Source organism: Phragmites australis, chromosome 6 (genome assembly GCF_958298935.1).
Source record: "Phragmites australis chromosome 6, lpPhrAust1.1, whole genome shotgun sequence".
Classification (NCBI taxonomy): Eukaryota; Viridiplantae; Streptophyta; class Magnoliopsida; order Poales; family Poaceae; genus Phragmites; species Phragmites australis.
In genome coordinates, this window is record NC_084926.1 from 4851059 (window position 1) to 4874907 (window position 23849).

A 23849-nucleotide genomic window follows, 5' to 3' on the forward strand; every position below is an offset into this window, starting at 1 on the left:
GATCCTAAAAGTCCGCCCGCTCCCCAGACAAAGTAAACGATCAAATGCACCACAAAGAAAGAAGGGATGAGCAAAAGCTGTACAAAGTGCAAATATCAACTTTCTTTGTCAACAACAGGTGGATGGAGGGAAGTACAGATCGATCCACCGGACAAATCCAAGTGGATCCCGAGTATTCTTTGATACATTACAATACTTTACTCACTATAGCTTGTTACAAGATGGAAATCCACAAAAACAAAAAAAGAAGGTAAACCAAAAAAAAAAAAAACTCACTGTATGAAGTTATGAACCAGGATGAGAGTTGTACATCATTTGCGTAGTCAGCAGTGCCACAAGGCTTGAGTATTGGACCAGTCAAAACAAGAATCAGAAACTATGCATGTACTACAAATCAATCAGTCTTGGCTTCCTCTGCTTAGTCGAGTTTAACTGGCCGTGATTCGATCCCTCCCCCCTTCCTTTGCTCGATAGAGTAGGGCATGTAAGTTCCGAGTATCTTGTCCCACATAACAAAGAAGGGTTGTGAAAAGTTGTACTTGTTGCCATAGAGCTGATGGTGAATGTCATGATAAGCACTGTTGTTGTTGAACAGCGCATGAAGGATGTTACCAGGGAGCCACAGTCCACAATGATCATCCACCGTTTTTATGGTTGCGAAGGAGAAAAAGAATATGGATGTCCGTGGAGTCATACCGGAGAAGAGGAATGAGAGAGCACCACCAATAGTGTCCAAAATAAGGCCCTCAAGAGGATGATTGTAAAGAGCTCCAAAGGAATAAGGGACGACAAGAGTGTGGTGCTTGGAATGGATGTGCTTATACAGAAATTTGTTGCTGTGCATGTATCGGTGCATGAAGTACTGCCATGTGTCCATAACAAGCATTGCAACTATAAACTGCAACACTATCACAGGAGCAGAAGGTTGCTTCTGTCTAGTACCACTCTCATCACCAATAACCTGTGGATCAAGGAAATATCAGCATTTTAAGAACTAGATGACGGTAGCAAGTAAATTACAGAAGAAACATTTTTTTAGGAACTCAGAAGAAACATTACGTATCAAGACTGAACAGAATTCGGATATCCCTGCATCAGTTTATTTCTCTAGTTACTAGTTTTTATTAAGCAATTTCCTACTATATTGATACAAGGATTTTCATTCACTCAAGAAGCTACAAATATATTGAGTGTTTGTCAAGAGCACCAAAAGTCAGCACTAGCTAAAACACCAGCACCCAAAACTTTAAACATGATTTGCTGGTTTTCTTTTCTTCATAGAGTAGGCTAGATGCTCAAGCCAAAAAAATTGCATGTCAGGCGCTATGCGGTAACAGGATGATAAAACAATCTAGGAAGCCAATTTTGCTTCAGATTTAGCAAGTGCCTTGTGTCTCGAATTATCATTTCTGCAATTAAAAATATCAAGTTTGCTTCGTTCCACTGCCCGATTGCTCCAACGAAAGCTACCTAATGAACATGCGGCTCAGCTAAGACTAAAACAATCCTAGGAATTGGTAGTAAGGATAAGGGAAGAAACAGCGGTGAGGAGGGCAGAAGATTACCGCGAAGAGGGTGAGCGAGACGGCGACCTGGAAGGCCTGCTGGACGAGGACGCCCCTGACGACGGCGGCCCTGGAGACGGCATTCTTGGCGGCGGCCTCCTCCCTGGTGTGCAACCGGTACCCGTCGAGCCGCTCCACCCCGTCCAGCACCACGTACATCCCCGAGTAGAGCCAGTACACCGCGATCGGCACGAACGTGCCCAGCAGCTCGTCCGACACACCCCCAATCCCCATCGTCCCAGGAAAAAGGACACCCCCTCCGAGCCGCCCTCCGGCGCCGCTGCGGCTCCCGGCGGTCGGGTTAGGAGGCGAGATTACGGGTGAAATGGATACCAATGGATTGATTACCAGGCGACCCCAACCCCCGGATCTCTCCAACGGGAAGGGAGGAGGAGAAAGAGAGGTTGGATTCTGGTGGAGGTTGGTGAGCGCGGCTGTCGCCGTCGGTCAGAACACGAGGAGACGGGCGGACGGATGGGCGTTGGTTGCAATGCGAAGGAGGGGTCGGTTGCGACGAACCCGGCCGGGCGGACAGGGCTGTCGCACATAGCTGATTAGGGAATGTCAGGTGTTTATGGATATATGTTTAAAGAAAAAGAGTATTAAATATTTATATAAAAATTATAATTTTTAATATAAATAAAGACTATATATGTTTAAATATAATTAACCCTCTCATTAATATTAATATAAGTAGTTGATGTTTAAATAAACACTTCACCCTTCGGCTAAATATATCTATTGCAATTGAAAAAAATCCAGTTTTTTTCATAAAACACCTCTCCTCGTTACTGCTCTTCCATGGCTCCGTGCTGTCCTCTGATTATCGGCAATGGACGGCTCCGATCAGCTAACCTAAACCGACCAGCAAGAGAAAAGGGTTCCCTCCCTTCCCTACACGTACGATACGAGAGGACTCTTTTCGCGAGAGCAAAACGGAGCATCTTTTTACGGACAAGTGGATGATATGATCTTGCAACTGCTAGTGAATTTCCTCTTTTCGATCAGTGGATCCAAAGAAGCCAAATATCTCGCCAGTCATCACAGCTACGTCATTCCGGGCAAAAAAAAAAAATTCACAGCTACGTCATGTGTCTAGATTTTTCCCCCCCCTGAAGGGTTGCTTGTTTGACCTGCCGGCTGGCTTACCTCGGCAACAAGCCAACAACGCCTTCCAGAATCGCAACTGGAAGCTGCGTGGCGCGCCACTCTCTCGACCTTGCTGGATTATGCCACGTTGAGCATAGGATTCATATTATTGCAGTGAAGGTTCGGACCGTGACTAGAAAACTGGCGTGCCCATTGGCGCGCTTTGTGAGTATTGACGGAGATATCAACGCTACACACAAAATTTTATAGAACATCAGTAATGTAAAAAAGATTATATAGTATTCTTAATTTGTTAAATAGATTTTAAATTTCTTTCCAGAGTTTAGTTATGAAAGGGTCTGGGTCATCTTGCCTCATTTTTTTCTCTCAACTTTACTTTCATATATATTAATATTGTATGTTACTGTAATTTATCACAGAAATAGTATTATATTGATCAACCATGCTTCATATTGCATGGAGTTTATGGTATTCTTTTTCTAAGTGATTTTCCCAAATTTGATGGCATATTATTTGCTCAGTTGCTTAAAACTGATCAATTGGGTATGTAAAGCAATCTAACAAACACATGGTCTGTGGATACAAATATATGGTGGGATGGAATGAGGAGGGAAAATTCGTCCTCGGAGGACAATTAGTAAATAGGACAACTAAATTCTTAAACATTGCAGACCAGCTACAAGGTAATGCAGATGAAGTACCATAAATATAGTAAAATAATCTAACATAGTAAAATTGCTAATATGTACAAAAGAAATATGTTGAGCAAGACATTGCAAAAGAATAACATAATAACCTAGGTTTATGTGTGAGTGTCGAGCCGCTGCAGTATCCTCAACGAGCAATATCAGCCTCTGGCTCGACACATCAAGCTTATTGAGTAACAGGGATATTAACTGAAAGATAGATAATGCTGGTCATGTCTTGTTAGTAGTACAGCACACAAGCATATATAGTTGTACGTAATTTGCATTAATAATAGGAATTTTGCTACAAGACACTGCTCGTATGTCGTCTTTAACTGTGGGACACTCAATGTCCTGCAACAAAGATATTTTTATAATCTACAGTTCACACGTAGTGTCCTACAATAAAACAAAATTTTCTTAGTGTTCCACAGTCAATATCACATAAGTGTAATATCCTGTAGCAAAATAGTCCTAATAACAATGTGTTGTTTCATAGTACATAGAAATTTAAACATGGCCATGTAGATATGAGTTTGAAAAGTTTGGCATCATTGTCCTGCATAATATATATGTGATTATCTTTGTTGGTAATAGTAGATAATATAGTTAAACAAAGTAGAACTTGAGAGAAGAAATTTCTGTTACTGAAGATGCATAAATTGAATAGACAGATTATGTTTTGAGAAGTAAAAAAGGGTATGAGTTATTATTGTCAAATTAGTGTATATTTTTTGTAAAGATAGATTATACCTTTGCATGACATGCACATTGATTGTATGGTTGTTGGTCTGCAACAGTTCGAAAAGGCAGGGATCCCCTAGTTGCAAATTGTTGTGAGGCATATAGTGATTGGAATGTAGAATATATAAAGAGGAACTTGGAATAGAACAAGGATAAATATATCTTTTAAAGTTGACTTTTTTATTCGGAAAGAATTCTTGTGATCAAACTTATATATCAATGCAGAGCATGGATGCATTTGAAGTCACAAAACCTGATCTCAAAATCAGAACCCCATACCATGCAGTCTCAAACATGAAAGGAACAATCAAAAATATTTTAGAGGCTAGAGCTTCAGTGCCCAATAGAATGCTCTATGGAGGATATTCAAGGAGCCGCCAATAAATAGAGCAGGTGGATCAGGGTGTTCCTGCAAATTGTGTAAAGGGCAAATGAGCAACAGAGCATATGAAGGGAAGAAAATTGTACATTGTAAGCTGGGATGATATAGTTCTGAATTTTGGAACTTACTATCAATATCGCCTTTGGTTGCACAATTCCATACCCATTGGCAAAAGGGGTAAAATGAAGAGAATGTTGGGTACTACATCTGATCCCAAATATAAGTTCATTTAGGTTTGTTCTAAGTGAAACATTTTTAGTTTTGACCATCAATAGCTAAAAAATCAAATAGATTGACAACATAAGGTTGATGCTGTTAGGTTTATCATAAAAAATACTTTCATAATATATATCTCTATCTGTTTGAAATAATATATATTTTATAAATATTATTAGTAAAAGTGTCGTATTGGGATCAGAGGCAGTAAAACATACTACATAACTCAAATATGTCACTCTGTTTAGTCACACCTAGGTAATGAGTATTTTATGATAGATTTATGTTGCATACAATTACAGTTTCAAAGATATATCTATGTGAAAGATGACATTATTTTATCACACCATGACTATAAGAATAATGTCACAATGCAAAATGATTGAATTGTTTCCTGTCAAGGACAACTGTTAAGTGCATAGATGTGCAAATGCTGATATTCCTATCTTCTATATGTTCATGATAGCATGAAAATAAAGGGCAATAACAAATGACGTATCCTGAAGGATTTATGGATGCACTCCTATAAAACATGAAAGATATTGTATCATACGTTATATGTCTCGGAACTACAGTTTGTTATATTTTGATGCTTGATGCTTTCTTATGTTTTTGCAGTGCCACAAGCAGTCACCAGTCACTGTGCTATGTGGATACTATGTTTGCCACTATATGTGGGAAATGATGACAATAATGCCTGATGATGATTATATCTGTTGCAACTGCACACAGTGATGCATGAGCTAATACATTAAGTCTCACCAAATAATTAGTCATCAACACCCTATTTTCCAATTGCTAACAACATAGCTGTCTCCCAAGGATGTTCAATCTAATTTATCTGACTACCAGTAATTAGCTACTTGGTGGGTACGCTTGTCAATCAAAATTATTTATGTAAATTATATCATATGAGTATATCATAAAGATCTCTCTTATCATCTAAATCAATTCTCATCGAAAAAGAAACTTGAGATATGTCCATTAAGCATAATGGGTTTTGGTTGTTGTGTGGCAGCGGCTAGGGCAGGGGCACCTTCTGTGTGACAGGGTGCCACTGGGGGCACATGATGGCTAAGCAGACTCAGTGTAATCAATAGCGTCACAACGAGAAGTTTTAAGGAGCGGAATTGTCCAATCAACATGAACTATATGACTCTTTGTATTATCAATTTCGTATAAAAGAGAAACATATATATTAAGAGCAATCCCAATGCCACCAAGGTAAAGAGGATGAGCAGCAGAGAGGTCAGGAACATTGAGAGGTCAGAAGCTCAAAACAGAGCACATCACAGCATAGCAAACAGACACCATTGCTATGGCTGTTGTATCTTGAGTCACAAAAAGAAATTTAGAGCGGTTGCTACATTTAGATTTGAAAGTATCAGCAAGGATATAGTGAATAAAGTTTGCAGTTTAAACCTGAAATGGCAATTAGTAGTGTATTGTCACTTAAGTTTGTAAGTAATATTAGGCCACTTACCGTAATAGCATTTGAAAAGTGGATATCGTGGTTTTTATACAACGCTAGTTGCATGTACACTTAATCAAATGGAGTCTTTTCTATAGAGTACAAAAGTAAAGCGATGGCATGGCCTCTGGGATTGAAAAAGCTTGTTACTTACCAAGTGGTCGTCGCAGGGGAGGATAATTGCCCATCATTCTTATAGCTGCTAAAGAAAGGGTGATTACGCATCTATTATTGCCTTGTGTTTCAAGCATATCTTTGGTTCAACTTTTACAAACATTGCAAGATGGAGATTTACTTGAGCTTTACTGAACAGGCACCACCACATCTAAACCCTTTGCATATATTCTCCACAAAACAAATAGGGCCACTGATGTACTGAGAGATAACCCTTTGTCTATTTTTCCATATGAAATTTATGTTGTACATGATAAGAAATGGCTTTGAGGGTGTGCAAACATAGGAATCCATGTCATTGCACAGGGAATCTTTGGTTTTTATTATCAAGCTCATACTATTTTGCTACCAAATAAAATGCTAGGAACCTTCATACAATACTTGCATTATTATAGGTCGGGAAATGAGATACAAGCAGTAACATTGAAGCTGAAAATTATAAACAAAAATATTGTACGTTCTTTTTATTTTTTTGCTTTATCCCGATTCCCAACTTCCCTTTGGGAACATGCAATTAGAAAATGAATAAATAGCAGGCCGCTTTAGCATATTCGAATGTAGTTTCTGTTACCATGAAGTAGCTTAGCCTTTAATAACAACTTGCAAATTACAATCGTTTTTATGGTTTTTAATTCAACTTTGAAGAGTACAGCGACTACCCCAATGTTCATTCCATCATCAAATTGGTAGTAAAAATTCATACAACATATCAATTTTTAGCACACAATGTCTATTTAAGTATTGTCGGTTCTCATTAGAATTCTACGATGTAAGTTTCAGATGAGCAATGTAAATGAAACAACCCAAGACTTCCCAAAGAGAAAGAAATTCCATATACTCTCTGCAAGCTCTCGCGATCTGCTTTTCCTCTCCAATACGATGATGAAGCCTAAATGTTTACATGCAAGTTTAAATATGAAATAGACAGTTCGACTAAAAAGAGAACCCAAAGATTAACATATAACCAAATAATAATTATCTTCAGAAAGGAAAAAGCTTTGATGAATGAAGTATTCGGGATTTGTGGCCCATGGCAGAGGTCAACTAAAGGGCCACTCTTGTATACTGTAATGGTCTTGTCCTTGGGTAACTTATTGATGATTTCAACTTGAACATATGGTTCAAAAATATTAAAAGACGAATGAAGTTCTCATATATTTGACATAAGTAGCAAGGTGATACAAAAGAAAGAAACAAAAAAGATGGGAATAAGAAAGGTTGCCTTGAACTTATTTTTAGCGAATATTTCAAGAGCTTCTGCCCTGCTGACCTCAATGTGTTTGAATGGTTGCTTTTCTTGCGCTGTCGGAGGGTTAACTCCTGTAGCAGGGATCCTGAGGGACCCCTTTTTAGAGATTCGGCCGGGGGGATAATCCTGAATATGTTCCCCGGAGAAATAAATGGGTATAAGTGAGATGGCCGGCGGGGTGGAATGATTTGGTGCGGAACAAAGTAAATGCACTGGTGTTTAGACAGGTTCGGGCCGTACGGAGGCGTAACACCCTACTCCTGTATGCACACTATAAATGCCCTGAGAATGTCCCTCAAGGATGCTGCTGGTTACAAGAATGTTTGTCTATCTTAGAGCCTGGGGCTCCTTGTTCTTCGGTCTGTGCGTATCTGTTGGCTTTGAATGCTCTCGATCTTCTCTTCCCTTCTCTACTTACTTCCTCTGGGATTGCTCAGAGATTGTTTTGCGTCTGTTCGGATATTGAACCTGCCTAAGCTTGTCTACTTGTGAGCGATTGATTCACTTCCGAGCCTGTCTTTGTCCGTGCTGCCGGCAGCTTTAAATACCCGCCGGTAGTAGCGTGCCCCGAACGGGAAGGCACGAGTTTCGAAGCACCATAAATGGAAAGGGTGTCATCATAGCCTCTGTGTGAAGTGACCGGGGGTGAAAAATGTGCCCCACGCCCGATCATCCGTCACCATAAATGCACTGGCAACGGACGCCGTGGAGAGGGCCCACCGGGCAGCCGCAGAGCAGCCCGGTGTGCCCGCCCTGTCTTGTTCTCCTACCACAGCAGCACGGCAGACAGAACGCCTCGGCCCTCACGACGTTATCCCGAGACGGGCCGAATGGCATGGGATGGGACCCGTGCACTTAATGACCCAACGCCCTTCTGCTAGATTATGGCAAGAACTGACACCGCGCGTGGCGGGAGCAGTTGGAGGTGACAGGCCACGCGCGCTCTTAAATGCGGCCTCGGGCCTTTGACTGGCTGACACCTCATCAGTGGGCCCCTGAGGGGGCCACTGTCAGGGGGCTTCCTGGGTCGTCGGGGAACCGAGTGCTCGGGGGTCACTATTCACCTCCCCGAGCACTCTCTCCCGAGAATGCCTTTCCTTGGTCCTCGGGGAACTGAGTGCTCAGGGGCTACTGTTCACCTCCCCGAGCACTCTCTCCCGGGCACGCTTGTACGGATCCTCGGGGGACCGAGTGCTCGGGGGTCGCTGCACGCGGCCCCGAGCACTCTCTCTCGGAACTTTCTTCAGTGGGTTCTCGGGATACTTGGGTGCCCACGGGGCCGCTGCTCGCGGCTCCGGGCACACTTCTCCCGGTACTTAGCTTTCCTGATCATCGGGGGACTCGGGTGCTCGGGGGTCACCGTATACCTCCCCGAGCACTTTCTTTCTGGCACTTAGACTTTGCAGATCATCGGAGAACTTGGGTACTCGGGGACCACTGACTGTGGCCCCGAGCACCCTCTCCCGGGACTTAATCTTTTTGCCTCGCGGAGGAGACCCCACGGGATGGCGCCACGTGGCGGATTGCTGGCCCGGCCTCGGGATTCGGGGACCCCCGATTCCTGATTCACCGACATGCGCCAAGTAAGGTTTAACCGTTTAAGTAACACAATGTGTGTTGCTAGAGCACTTCATTTATACCATATATTAATGCATGACATCAGTACAGCATTCGTGATGCCAAAGTTTCTAATCACGATATTGAACTTTATAATCAACAGAATGTGCATTCAAATAAGCCATGCAGGTAGACAGTGCCCAAAAAAACAAAATTAAACCCAATATAAACATAAAAGAAATGAATTACAATTCACAGCATACCGCAACAGCTTTTTGAGCTTGGCTTTCAATGAGACCAAAGCGCTCCTCATTCAATGTCAAATCATTGTAGTAAGCATCATAGTAGAAACCCTTGACTGGTTAAGTGGAAACATTAGAAAATATGTCTGATCATTTATAAGAGGGTTAAGCTACCAATACACAATTTGCAGCCATACACTCTTTCAAGGGACTACAAAATTTGCATATTTAATTGATGATAATTGAATTCAAAATGAACAGGTAAAGACTGAAAGAATCTATTTGATGCTTAATAAAATGAACATATAAAGTATGATCAGAGCCATCAACACGCGAAGCACCCTACTCACTTCTCCAAGAATATGAGCACTTGAGTGTCAGAAGGTGTCACACCCTTCATTGCTATCAAATTTGAACAACTTCAGTTCACAGTCACCTTCCAGTGGTCTCGGTATATCCCACAGTGTTCCATCCACTTGAGCTATCAAATAACTACCCGCTAATCCACTTGATATCTCTTTAGCAATATCCATTGGAGTTATTATCCACTTTTCTCTTCCTTGACAACGCCATCAGGCTAAGTTACCCTGAAAAAAGTCACCGGACAAGTTTCAAAGCAAGAATTTAACGGTATATAAGGTCAAACAACTGAATAACAGTTGGTGCGGCACATATTACAAACAATCGGCAGTTCATGTTTCATACGGCGAGATGAATTTTGGGTGGTCCAAAGCTAAACCTTAGCACAACTTCTGATTCAACTGCATGACTCTACTTCAACAATAACCACGCAGGCGGATCGTGAGAAGCACTTACTTGATAGCCTCGCTGCCGATGTTGAGCAGCTCGAGGGCCTGCCTTTCCTAGATATCCTCGAATAAGCGGATCCTCTTCCATGTGACCACCTCTAGGTAGGAGTCGTCGCACACGACGACCAGGGCTGAGGCCGGGGCCTTGGCCTTGGCCTTCCCCTTCATGTCCTTCCCGGCGGTGGAGCCCTCAGCCATCGCGGCGGAGGCGGATAGGTGGCCGAGGGGGGGTGCCACCCGAAGCAACAGCTCGACACCCAAGTGCGGCATCACATGAAGAGGTCGAGGCCAGCGGTGTCGGGGTCTGTGCCGAATGGGCGCTCGCTTCAACGGCCACGGCCGCTGGCCAGGTGACAGGAGGAGGGTGCGACTAGCGTCGAAGGGGCAACCGTGTGGGAGTAGGGGGAGAAGGGAAGCATCGGGGCCTGCGCCAAATCCTCCCCATCTCCTCCACCACCTTGCTGCTCCGGCTCTCCAAATCCTTCCGGCGAGCTACAAGAAAGGCATGAGAAGCCGATGGGGCCGACGGTCTTCACACGAGGGGGGAGGACAAGCTAGCGATAGTCTCTGCACGAGGGGGAGGAGATGCCGGCAGCGGCAGTGGCTAGTGCACGACGATGGGAGGCAGACCAGGGATTTGGGGGTGGGTATCGAGAGAGAGCGAGTTCTCTAGATTTTCCTCTAGGCCATCACTAGAGAACAAAGCCGAAGAACCACACTTTACGGTGCCAGCTCTAAAACAATCGAACGGCCATCTTTCGCTGCTTGCTCCCATCATTTCTGCTGCTGCCGTGAAGCCAGAGGGGCGACGGAGGAAACGGGGGAGGAAGGGGCAGGAGCGGGAGCCATTCATCTCTGCTGTAGAGCTCATCAGTGGAGATGGTCATCGATGGGAGATGTTGGTGGGCACACGGGTATGCCCATGGGTAACAGATGCCCGCGGGTGATAGGTATGTTCTCCGTTCTTTACCCGTCAATATTAACGGGCATACCCGTGGGCGAGAAAAATATGACGGGTGGGTATGGAAAAGTTCTAACTATGCCCGCTGTGTCCGATTGTCATCCTTAATTGTAAGGTGGTAAAATGGAACAGGGGAAAAAAGGTCAAATAAGAAGCTTATCTCTGAACTTGGTTGACTTCGTAACAAATCTAGATCTTTGGATTACCTTGCCAAAATGTTCATGAAAAAAGATAGAATCCATCATTTACATAATTCCAATTATTCTAATGATGCAGAGGGAAATGGGGAAAAAGTCTGAAACATTTTCAGACAATAAAAAAGCGAGTATCAAATACCATCCATACATGAGCAAGGAGTAGAATCTAGAATGATAAGTTGATCGAATCTTAAGAAAAAAGAGGGTTTATGAGAGATGTACTGAATAGTTGCAGTTAGGAAGCATGCGATGCCCATATGCACAAGATCTGCACATGGGCACAACACACAGTACCTCAGTGCAGAAGATATATCAAAGATTGGGGTTTCTTGCTCTAAGAAAATGAGAAACAAAATTATGTATCTTCCATGTTACAGGGTTCAGCACAACTATGCCAGACAGAACCCACCAATACAAATGTCTTCATTCAAGGAAGGATAAAATCTGAAATCTCAATCATAATAATGTAATTAAGACAACAAGTATAAGCCCCGGCATTCATGGAACATGAAATCACATTGCCCAACCAATCTTTTCACAACTGAATTAACTCTACATTTGCTCCGCTCTATTTCTGGTACTTAAATCCAAAGCTTTAGGTACCAATAAGGCATACTTTTCTTGAGATTCACACAATCAGCAAAAGTGTCAGCCGCAGACCATGAGTTTTGATGATATCAGTGGAGAAAGGAGATCAATTCAAGAGAAGCACAATTTGCTTTGCTGAATCACTTGAGTTTTGATGATACCAATCGCGAGTTCCGATTGCCATGTGTTCCAACTCTAGATTGCGAGTTGTGAAGCGTCCTTCTGATGATAGGTTCCTGCCTGGCGCCTCGACCATTGTCCGATCGGGTTCGGAGCCTCTGGTGTTGAGCCGGCCGGAGCGAGTGCTGAGGATGCACCTATTAGACTACTGATCAACAGCACGCCACGATCGGACGCTCCGGAACTCCAGGTCACGCCGCTAGTGGCTATGACAACCCGGCCAGTTCAGAACCGAGTGGCAACTGCATATTGCAGAAGTATTGTTTCCCCGAACAACGAGTAGCCAAGTAGATCCCAAGATGCTTGGAAACTCATGCTACTTTGCATACAGATTCGCAGAGAATGAGGGTGCGCGAGAGACTTTTTGCATGACGAACACCACAAATCATCTTTGCAACTTGCAAGACTTCTGCTGCATATAAACAGGACACATCAGGCGGTTTGCATTGCTGCTCAACAACTTGGGTGAAACAAGGCCCATGGTCCATACATTATCTTGCAAACGATATCAAAAGTAACTGCAGTTGCAAGTACGACTAAGTTATGTCCTGGCTTCCAAGAGTCATCGGAAGCCACTAGTTACATTCACTAGTAAATTTGACTCAGGGCCGATTTGAGCGCATGCATTTGGGGGATCATCGATATGCTGGTGGACCAGCAAAGGAATAACGGGTGGACACCGGCACACTAGGCCCGTTAACCCTTGTAGCAGTAGGACTCAAAAAGCTTTCGCTGTAAACACTTCTGGGGTTCTCATAGGAAGTTGTCACATAGGATGGCCCCGGATTGAGGTCCATTGCGCGAGTAGAGAGTTTGTAAGAACGGTAGAGCTCATCCACGTGTTCAGAGCGTGCAGCAAGCTCCCCTGGCAGTGCTCCGTAATCTCTTGCAAGAAGTGGATCCCTAAAAGTTGCCGCAGCTGCAGTTCTGGAAGCAACAGTAAAGCTCGATAATTTCAATATTCATAAAACATTGAAGGATATACTACTTGTGAGCAAATAAAAGGAATCACAATACATCGTAATTTAAAAAATGTCACCTACAGGCTAGCAACCAAGACTTACAAAATAAAACCGAGTATATAACAGAAACAAAAGCACTATGGCACGCCACGGAAAATAATCAGGTAAAAAATGGTACACGAAACATATAACCTAAAAGCATGCTCAGTAAAGCACTTCACTCACATTCAAATATTGACTGCCAACCATTTTTTCTTTAAACAAGACAAAATTTTGATTTTCAGTCTTCATTCCTAATATTTAATCTCTTGTATTGCTACCTTCATGATGGAACTTTTGGATTATTGCAAGGGACTATATACTTGCAGAATCACTACCTCTTCAAGGATCATCTAATTATGCAGATCATCTAATTATGCAGTTCAGTAGCGCAAACTTGTAAACATCACAAAAGTTCCATATTTATAAATCAAGCATTCAAGCAACACAACTTTTCAAGCATCATTTCAGAGCTACAATATAGACCATATTTAAGACTACCTTTCACAAATCACAGTTAAATTAAGCAATGTTAAGGATCAAGCGAGCTGGCAAACAGCCAAAGCCTCAACTGAATTGGCTGCCACATTACAAATATTTGGCCAAGCTTTAGCCGCAGCATGTAGGCTTCTTGAAGGTGAAACTAGGCCAAATCTGCCAGAGCTCCATAGGCACATCTTGCAAGTCTATGAAACAACTATGTTACATGTGCCTATTGCAAATGTTAGAAAGGGGCACCCAATCAACTGAAGGATCTAGGCACAAAAGGCTTCAAATTGTCATATGGCCCTCTACTCTCCCACCTGCCCTCTACTCCTCTACTTTTGCCATTCCCAAATCATCATGATCCCATTCCACTTGCACTTCATACTCACAACGGGAAATCACCAAGAAACAACACATGCCCCTGTTGCCACCGGTGAGCCATTGCATTCACTGCACCGCCCCTGCACACAATGAACTAGTGGCTTAAGAGCACAGTGGCGTGTCGAGCACCACAACCACTTAGAGCCAACACCACCAGTGCTTGGAGCCACGTACATCGCCCTTGAGTCCATCACAGTTGAAGGTGAGGAACCCCAATAAAAGCTTCAAATTTTACTAGTTGAAATTTAATATCCCTGAATGGTAGTTAAAATTAAAATTTGAGTCATGAGTTTTCTTATCTTCCTATCGAAAATTTTATTTTCTTGTTTCGAAGTCCTTCATTCCAATTTCAAAATTCAAATCTTGAATTTAAAGTTTCCGAATCTTCATGTTGAAAATTAAAATCTTGAAAGTCCCAACTTCCAATCTAAAAGTCCAAAACATCTACCTGGGAATTTTCAGATCTCATGTGGAGATGACAACAGTGAGTATGAAAGTGCCGCCCATTAGAAACATTTCTAACATGCAGCCACCAATCTAAGCATTTCTTTTTTTTACTAAATGCTTCAAATAGGCTAAGTGTTCCCTGAGAAGCTTGTGGAGAGTGGTTCGGTTTCAATCTCTTTTTGGCCATTAGTGTGAGCTTTATTCTTTTCTGACCATCATAAAATTGCATCTTCCTATTTTGCCAGCCTTCCGTTAGTTACTATTTCCTCTTGCTGCAACTGCCAATTGAACGGACATTCACCATTGATAAAAGCGTCATGATACCATTTGACATTCTTCCCCAACTCCCCTTTTCTTCCCAAACATATAACCAATGATGAGCGACCAAAATATACATATAGTTGAGAATCCCTTACACGAACCCTTTTTTTGGGTGTGATATCTAACTTCGAACTATTGGTTGGGTTTTTGGCTTTCAATTTTTGCAAAATTTTGACTTGGGTTTGTGTGTTACTTTGGAATCGGTTTGTGAAAACTTGCAGGCAAGGTTAGTGATGTTCCACTAGGGTCTAGGGTTCATTGCAGATTGAGGTTTAATATTTATGGTTATCGAAAAAAATAGCTATACATAATGTACTAATGTAGTATGTACACCCAAGTTACAAATCCTAGGCCCGCCACTGACATTAAAACATTTAGTCCCAAGCAAGTTAGGATAGCTACAGATGAAATCGAATAAGAGCCACCAACACAAGATGATATAAAATTAAAAAAAAAAAAGAAATGCATCAGTAGTAGTAATAATAGTAAAGGAGATCGATAGCCTAGGTCATGGTTCGGGCACGTGGATTGCTGGTTTCCATGCACTCCTATCCAGGGATAATTCTTTGGCCATGTTCCATTCTTTCAAGTCTCTCTTTACTACCTCCTCTCCCATGTCAGGTTTGAACAACCCTTCCTCTCCTTACAATAGGGTTAAAAAAATGCAAATAAAGAAAAGTTTTCTCTAGCACAAAATGGGCTTCAAGTACGAGAAATCAATTAGCTATACCTACTCATAGGAGCATAATATTTTTGTGGCTTTAAGCTAAAAAAAAAGAACCCTAACATGGCCAGGGCAATAGAAATGAGCTTTCAAGGCATGTAAAATTAAGCTTCTAGTAAGCTAAAACGTTTGGAAAAGCTAAGCTTGGCAAAACAGGCCCTACCAACCAAATTAAGAAAATTCAATAAGATAAATGCTAAAAGACTTACCTTTCATGCATAGTATCCATGTGAGGTTGATGGTTCAAAGAATTAGGAGCCACTTGGTGATAATAATTAGCAGGAACATGTTGAAGCTCTCGCATATGAGGCACATGATGAGATCCCAATGCAACAGGTGCTTGGCGAGACTCAAGCCCAACAGGCATTTGATGAGGATCTAGCACCAAACTATGTCGAGGCTCATTAGTAAGTGGAGGATGTAATGAATGTGTGAACTTGTAATGATCCAAAAGAGTAGATGCATGGACATTAATAGGTGCACCCATTTCTTTAACATGTTGTAATGATCGTCTTTCTTCGTAATCGTACAATTCTCGCCTATCTTCAATGATATGTGGACGGCGCATATCTTCAATATGGTGTGAAGCTGGCTGACCTAGGCCGATAGGCTTGAATAGAGCCAATAACCGATGAACCTACAAGATTGCACGTATCACTTACAAGCATAAAATAAAATTTCGAGTCATTTTTAAATAAACTATACAATATAGAAGAAGCCCCATGACTCACTTGTTTAGAGTTGAGCTCTTGGGTAAACCTGCCCTTTGAACTGTAGTTCTCCTTAATGGCGTGCTTGAAACTACTCTCAGGAATAGGAAGACAATCTATGTCAATGCTAAATTTAACCTGTACCAATACACAATTAGTTAAGGAATCAATACACAATTAGTTAAGGAATAACAGTGTCACCCTTCAAACATCATCCACTTTGTTCCCCATCCATCTACAATCAAACTTCTAATTTAATGACCGGAAAAGGCAAAGGGCGCATGATATTTTACGGCCATTAAGTTTGGACGAAATCTTTTTGCCGAAAATAGTACATAATGCAACATGTTATGGTTCCATTGCACACATTTTTACAACTAATGCACTCAATTGAACCAAGATAACCCCAAATATCACCTTCCAATGCTTTTAGGTTAGCCAACCACAAAGTATCTTGATTAGCTTTCCTAATCACCCTCCCGCACTCTTTAATCTAGCAAAAAGTACTCATATGGCAGACATAGCAATTTCAAAATGAATACATGGAACTGAACAACACTAAAATGGTAAAACCAAAGGCATGTGTATGTTGATGTGCAATTAAATGCCCATTCCTGCAATACATTTTATGCAAAATATTTATGTTATGACATAAGTTTGGGTCACAAATCTTGAGCATGAACTTAGGGTCGGGCATTTGCACTAGACCGAGCAACTAAAGATGAGATGTTCCCCGCACAGCTGGCATTATGTTGGGAAAAAATGACAAGTTCCTTGACAAAAAAAAAAGCCACAGGGTGATCTATGTTAACTCTGGGTACCATCAAAATCATGACCAAACAAAATTCCCTAGTCAGACAGTTATATTGTAGTATCTATTTTTTTCCTAGATAGACAGAAAACATCTAAGAAGGTAACTAGAGCATGTTATGAAGCTAATACGTTGCTCTATGGGTCTCACATGGTTGAGTGTTAACCAACATGTATGTAGTATAACGTATGAGGCCCATAGAGGCTTCCAAATGTGATTGGTTGTTCCAGAATTTATGATACAGGTGCAGGAGTCTGTGTTGCCATATGAATAAGCAAGCATGTTTCTCGACTTGTTTGATAGTATTAAAAAGCCAATTATTTTAGATGTCACCAGCTGCAAACTATAGAAAGTAGAAAAGTACAGCTTTGAATTAACCATATTTTGCTGCAACTGGTCCAACGCTTGCTGATTCTTAGACATGTTTCCACCCAAAATGATAAACATAATCAAAGCTCAATGATACGAGTGTGCACGCTAGTGTAGTTTCTTAAGGCTAACAACCCACAAGTCACGTACTCAGATCCTGAAAACCACCGCAGAAAATCTACCAAAATAACTCCAATAATCCGGGGTTCATGGGAATCAAAGTTTGGTCATTATTTAGAGATGAGGTTGCTAGATCTGCCAGAAGAATAATTAAATAATTCAGCGAAAGCTAGATAAAAGGATTACAAATGCATAAAAAGGAAGGACACGATTCAATGACGCAATTAGTTCTGTCCCTTGAGTTCCTAGTATCATGAATACTACAGCAGTTACCAAAGAAACCAAGAAACTCTTTTATCCAATAGATGACCACAATCACAAACTTACAACATATGACTTCAGTATTCCTCTTAACTATTTCAGCACCTCTGTTCAACCTAACTTTTAGACTGTGAAACTTGCTGAGCTGAATTGCAGGACTAAATTTACACTAGAAGCAAGCAAACAATGAGGTACAAGAATTACCTGCGCAGGGAATTTCCCATCGAACGCGTGTCGCACAAGATCCATCCCTCCCCTCGTCGTTGCCTTGTACACCCCATACATTAGCTTGAGGTCGAAATCATACAGGAACAGCTTCGCCCCTGGCTGGATCTTCTCCACCACATCCATCTTCCCCCTGGGCAGGCCAAATACGCCGTTCCGGTAGCACTCTGGCTTCGTCCTCACGCTACACATGAATATAAACCCGGGGCCACTGCTCTCCTCCTCCTTCCCCTTCTTCTCCTTCCCCGTAGCTTTCCTCCTCTTCTCTTCCGGATTCATCATCTCCTCCTCCCTCCCCTTCATTGTCTCCTTCCTACTCGTGTTCCTGTCTTCCCCTTTCACCCTCTCCTCCTGTCTCCCGTTCATCGTCTCCTTCTTACTACTACTCCTGTCTTCCCCCTTGCTCTCGGCGGCCACACGATTAGCAGGGGCCGCCGGTGAACTCGCCTCGACCGGCTTCGGCGCGGGCGCGGGCGCGGGCGCCGAGGCAAACGCCTCAGCTATTGCTGCAGATTCAATCGCGGCCGCCTTCAGCTTTCCCGGAACAGTTTTCACCGCCTTCTTCTTAAACTTCTCGGGTTTCGCCGATCCGGGGGCGCCAGCCTTGGGCGCCGGCGCGGCGGAGGCGTCACCCTTGCGCTTGAGCTTCTTCACCATGGCTGATCGGAATCACCACACACGTCACAAGAGAGAATCAAATCACCACGAGTTCAAAGATTGCGCTGAATCCTTCGGCGCGGTCTAATAGAGTGGTAGTTGGGCGGTTCTCTTGAGCGTGATTGAGCTTTTGATGGTGCGCTATTAGATGAGAAAAAATCTGGGGAACTAAACCCTAACCCTGGATGATGGTCAAGGAAGATGAGGAGAGCGCACGTACCTGCGGAGCGAGCGAGACGACAGGGTATGACGGCGCGCGGTGGGTGGTGTCTGCGCCTCAGCGGCGACGGCTTAGTTAGACCATCCAAACTATTTTTCTGATTCATTTTCTGTTCTCATTTATTTTATTTTATTTATTTCTAACCGCTTTTCTTTGAAAGTTTATAAAGTAAAAAAGATATAATTCTATACTAAAGGTAATAATCTTAGGAATCTCTTTGTGAAAAAAAATTGTAAAGAAAAACTGTTAGAGCGCTAAAAACAACAAAAATCTATTTGAAAAAAATTCTAATCACGAAAAGAATCCGTTAGACATGGTCTTAGCATATGTTGTTCAGGCCTTTTGCTTTCACGGGTTGGATAAGATACGCTGTAATTTTAACACTGTTTTTATTAGATTTATTTATTAAGTATAATAAATTTGTGATAACATAAAAACTTTTTAAAGGCAAATCATCATATATGATTTTAATGTTTCTGAACAAAAATATTTTAAAATTTATTATAAGTTAAAAATTTAAAACTTTGACCAAACATTATTTGTAAAGTTTTTATAATTGTAGAGGGTAGTTTTCTACCGTATTATTGTGAGTTCTTTTAATTCAAACAAGTATAGTTGTGTGCCTACTAAAAACCACAGTTATTGGATTGGTAAAGTAGAGAGGTGTATATCTTAGCTTGGTTTGGCTTGGGCTCGTTAAAATCTCATTTGGATACTTCTCGACTCGGCTAGATAGAGCTTGTTTGGACACTGAGTTAGCTCGATTCAACTCATTAAGACTAAAAAGTTGGAAAAAGAATTCATCTCGGTTGGTGGAAATCATAAGTACATTCTTGTGCTCATGAGCCGAACATAATTCACCTTTAGTTTTTACAATATATATGGTATTTAACAATTTAAGGAGGTTTGGTTTTTCCCTGGAACTTTCAACCGTAGTTGACTATGAGAACAGTTAACAGGTCATTTTATCCAGTTTTCTTTGAAGACTTTTACAGAGGTACGAACCTCGGGTTCGAATCTTGGACCGGTGGAGACTCTCCCATACGTCTTGGTAATGAGCCACGCGTTCGATCGGCATTTGACTTTTCTTTTTGAGAGATTCTATATTTCAATCACGAAACGTGAATATTTTTCAATTGAGAAGCACAGTTGTCGGGTTCAGAACTGATAGCAATCTTATCAATTCCGCTCCAGTACAGCCGGAATGACCGGTATATCCCATTCATATATCGCCAGGCAAAACGGTAAACAAGATGTTGCATTCCGTCCAGGTTCCAAATATGACGGTTATCCAGCGGTTATAGTACTTACCGTGTTTATTGGTCCACACCGATTTTATAATACAAACGGTTTTTAAATTTGAATTCAAAGAATTAAAAAAATCAAAATCCTAAAAAACTAGAGACAATTCTAAAAACTTCTATGAAAAAATCAAAAATAATATTTTTCACATCATATTCTATGGAGAGAAAGTTTGAAAAAAAAAGTTAAAGCATACAGCTTATTTATTAATTTATGTAACGTGCAAACATATTTTTTTAGTTGTATCTTAAGAGAATCTTTAAATTTGGTTTCATTTTATTTAGAGTTTTATTAATTTCTCTATGATTTTTACAAAGTTCACAAGTATAAAGTGAATATGTTAAGAAGTATTACTGTAATTAATTTTATCATGTCTACTATTATTTTTCCTACATAAAATATAGTATAAGTAAACTAATAAAGTAGTTTCACTAATTTTGGAGGTGTGATGGGTTAATTATAAATTAATATATTTGCAACACATTTACATAATCCTGCATGTTACAATAACTATTTCATGAGTTCATATATTTTTAAAAGATATAGGATCATGTAATAAGACTAACAAAATTAGTTTCATAATTTTTATTAGCAAAGAATTAACTATGCATTTAATTAGGTTTAGCAAATACATTTTCTCACAGAAAATATTTAACTTTTTTATGAGTACAAATATTTTTATCATGCATATCATGTTACACGAAAAACAACAAAATTTGTTCACTTGATTTGAAGCTCAGATGAATTAGTTATTGATTTTATAAGGTTAAGCTATTTTTATTATTTTTGTTGAACTTCACTTAAATTTGAGAAGACCATTCGATAAATCGGAAAAACCGAATGGTTACCGAGAAATACGGTTAATGTGGAAAATGCGGAAAAACGGGTTGATAAATCGGTGAATTCGCTCGGTTATTGGTGCAATTTGACTGGTTACGATTTTTTCTCCGATTTTCAAATTTGATCGAGTGAATTTTGAATGAATTTTCATCAAATTTTGAGCGGTTTTCAAGATAACTGTGAATTTTCGGTTACCGTTGAGACTAGTTTTCGGAGTCCAAACGATATCGTAACCCTTGATTCTATCTCAGCCAATTCCGACCATGCTGGCCGATTCCATCTGTTTCGAGCAGAACTGAACATTCTGTCGATCTCGGTACTAGTCAAATGGAGTTGAGGAAGATGGAGGAACGAGTCAGCAAGACTTAAGAGAAGAAGATGGTGAGGGCCCCCATCTAGGAGATGTGGCCAACGCTAATACGAAGATATACCATTTTTCTATAACCCATGAATGTTTTCTTATTTTAAAAAACAGTAATAAGTTACTCTCAAGATCTACTTCAAGTCTCCAACTTGTATTTGACTAGACATGACCACTAGCACCTAATAGATCGATACGCGGTGATGGCATAGCCTTCACCATCGTCCTCATGTCTTTGGGGTTGGATGAAACGACAAGGGAGGCTACTCTGACAACAGTTGCAACCCCAAATGTTGTCTCGCAGCCGCCGCCCCCACAGTGTTGTATACCACTGCTACCCGCACATGATCACTCGATCATCAACGGTCATAAATCAAAAGAACAGGGAGAGGAAGAAATGAGGAAATGAGGGAGCCAAAGAGGAGAGAAACTCACCGCCAGTATGCGGTGAAGGGCGTCTGTCGGAGGATTAACTCCTGTCGCAGGGATCCCGAGAGATCCCTTTTTAGAGATTCGGCCGGGGGGATGATCCTGAATAAGTTCGTCAGAGAAATAAGTGGGAATGAATGCAACGGCCGGTGGTGGGGGTGTCGACCTAGTGCAAGAAGAAGTAAATGCACCGGAATTTAGACAGGTTCGGGTCACACGGGGGCGTAATACCCTACTCCTGTATAGATGCTATCACTGTCCTGAGGAAGTCCCTCAAGGATGTTGCTAGTTACAAGAATGTTGGCCTAACTAAGAGCTTGAGGCTCCTTGTTCTTCTACTAGAACTGGGCTCAGCCTTTCTCATAGTGTTTTTCTTGCGCTGTGTTCTTCGTGTCTACTCTCGGTCTCTCGTCGTCGGTCCGGTTCGTCCGGGTGCCCTACTTCTGTGTTGCCGGCTATTTTAAGTACTCGCCGGCTACGACATGCCCCGAACGGAAAGGAGGGGGCTCGAGTTCCGAGACGCCATAAATGGAAAGGGCGTCATCATTTCTTCTGGGCGAAGTGACCGGGGGTGGAAAATACGTCGCACGCCCGGTCGCCCGTCACCATAAATGCCCTGGCAATGGGCGCCGTGGAGAGGGCCCACCGGGCAGCCGCAGAGCAACCCGGCGTGCCCGCCCTGTCTTGTTCCCCTGCCACAGCAGCGCGGCAGACGGAACGCCTTGATCCTCACGAGGTTATCCGAGACAAGCCGGATGGCACGGGACGGGACCCGTGCAATTAATGACCCCACGCCTCTCTGCCAAAACATGGCAGGAACTGACGCTGAGCGCGGCGGGAGCAGTTGGAGGTGTCAGGCCACGCACGCTCATTAAATGCGGCCTCGGACCTCTGGCTGGTTGACACCTCATCGAAAGGCCCCTCGGGGGCTTTTCTGGGTCGTCGGGGTACCGAGTGCTCGGGGGTACTGTTCATATCCCCGAGCACTCTCTCCCGAGAATGCCTATCCTTGTCTTCGGGGTGCCGGGTGCTCGGGGGTACTGTTCACCTTCCCGAGCACTCTTGCATAGACCCTCGGGGAACCGAGTGCTCGGAAGCTGCCGCGTGTAGCCCCGAGCACTCTCTCCCGAGCACTCTTGTATGGTCCCTCGGGGAACCGAGTGCTCGGGGGCTGCCGCATGCAGCCCCGAGCACTCTCTCCCGAGCACTCTTGTACGGATCCTCGGGGAACCGAGTGCTCGGGAGCCGTCGCTCGCAGCCCTGAGCACTCTCTCTTGGAACTTAGCTCTTCTGATCATCGAGGGACTAGGGTGCTCGGGGGTGACCGGATACCTCCCCGAGCACTTTCTTCCCGGTACTTGGATTCCGTGGATCATCGGGGTACTGGGGTACTCGGGGGCCACCGACTGTGGCCCCGAGCACCTTCTCCCGGGACTTGATCTTTCCTCATCCTACAGGAGAGACCTCGCGGGATGGCGCCATATGGCGGATGGCTGGCCTGGCCTCGGGATTCAGGGACCCCTGGTTCCTGATACACCGACAGCGTCGCCTCCGACACTGTAGGCATAGTGTGAGAACCGTCTAATTAATATTCTAATTAATCATCAGGAGGATCATTATTTATAATCATAACCTCGATAATTAACCAGAATATCATCCCGGTAGTCCCGGCACGTGTTTTGTGCCCAAGATCAGAACACATACCTTTCCAACATATACATCACAACAAAGCTTAAGAAAGAAAGAGTAATTAATATTATATTATAAGTCTTTAGCCAAGCAACCATTTACACCAATTTACAACAAAAGACAACAATATCTACGCAGCGGAAATATAAACATATACAACAAAAAAGAGTGGAGCCACATGCTCTTAGGCTCTACCCCGAAAAGCACGACCTCCGAGAGTAGGGTGAACTACTCTTGCCCGCCACCCTAAACGACAGGCACAAAGTAACCAAACACCGACTCTTCCTCACCAGCAGCACCTGAAAACGCAGGTATGAGTACGAAAGCACTCATAAGACTTGAACCATAATGAGCGCATATACAT

General features: G+C 42.5%; 2 protein-coding genes and 1 pseudogene across 2 annotated transcripts; all 3 read right to left on the reverse strand.

Annotated features, from left to right (window-relative positions):
* Positions 1-67: 67 nt before the first annotated feature.
* Positions 68-2116, reverse strand: LOC133921240 (sphinganine C4-monooxygenase 1-like). Its single transcript, XM_062366044.1, has 2 exons — positions 1566-2116; positions 68-961 (listed from the first exon to the last, which is right to left on the reverse strand). The coding sequence occupies exons 1-2, from the start codon at positions 1797-1799 to the stop codon at positions 419-421; spliced, it is 777 nt and encodes a 258-aa protein (XP_062222028.1). The 5' UTR covers positions 1800-2116; the 3' UTR covers positions 68-418.
* A 2314-nt stretch (positions 2117-4430) lies between these two features.
* LOC133920800 (threonine--tRNA ligase, mitochondrial 1-like) lies at positions 4431-10403 on the reverse strand (annotated as a pseudogene).
* Positions 10404-12544: 2141 nt separating this feature from the next.
* On the reverse strand, positions 12545-18940 carry LOC133921241 (uncharacterized). Its single transcript, XM_062366045.1, has 5 exons — positions 18865-18940; positions 17967-18646; positions 16223-16339; positions 15701-16128; positions 12545-13058 (listed from the first exon to the last, which is right to left on the reverse strand). Exons 2-5 carry the CDS (start codon positions 18642-18644, stop codon positions 12767-12769), a joined length of 1515 nt encoding a protein of 504 aa, XP_062222029.1. The 5' UTR covers positions 18645-18646; positions 18865-18940; the 3' UTR covers positions 12545-12766.
* Between the last annotated feature and the right edge of the window lie 4909 nt (positions 18941-23849).

Coding starts and splice junctions, on each gene's coding strand:
- LOC133921240 (XM_062366044.1), bottom strand. CDS start 1,799: ATGGGGATTGGGGGTGTGTCGGACGAGCTGCTGGGCACGTTCGTGCCG. Junction 962..1,565: donor TCTCGCTCACCCTCTTCGCG/GTAATCTTCTGC, acceptor CTTGATCCACAG/GTTATTGGTGATGAGAGTGG.
- LOC133921241 (XM_062366045.1), bottom strand. CDS start 18,644: ATGGTGAAGAAGCTCAAGCGCAAGGGTGACGCCTCCGCCGCGCCGGCG. Junction 16,340..17,966: donor ATGGGAAATTCCCTGCGCAG/GTAATTCTTGTA, acceptor GTATTGGTACAG/GTTAAATTTAGCATTGACAT. Junction 16,129..16,222: donor AAGAGCTCAACTCTAAACAA/GTGAGTCATGGG, acceptor GCAATCTTGTAG/GTTCATCGGTTATTGGCTCT.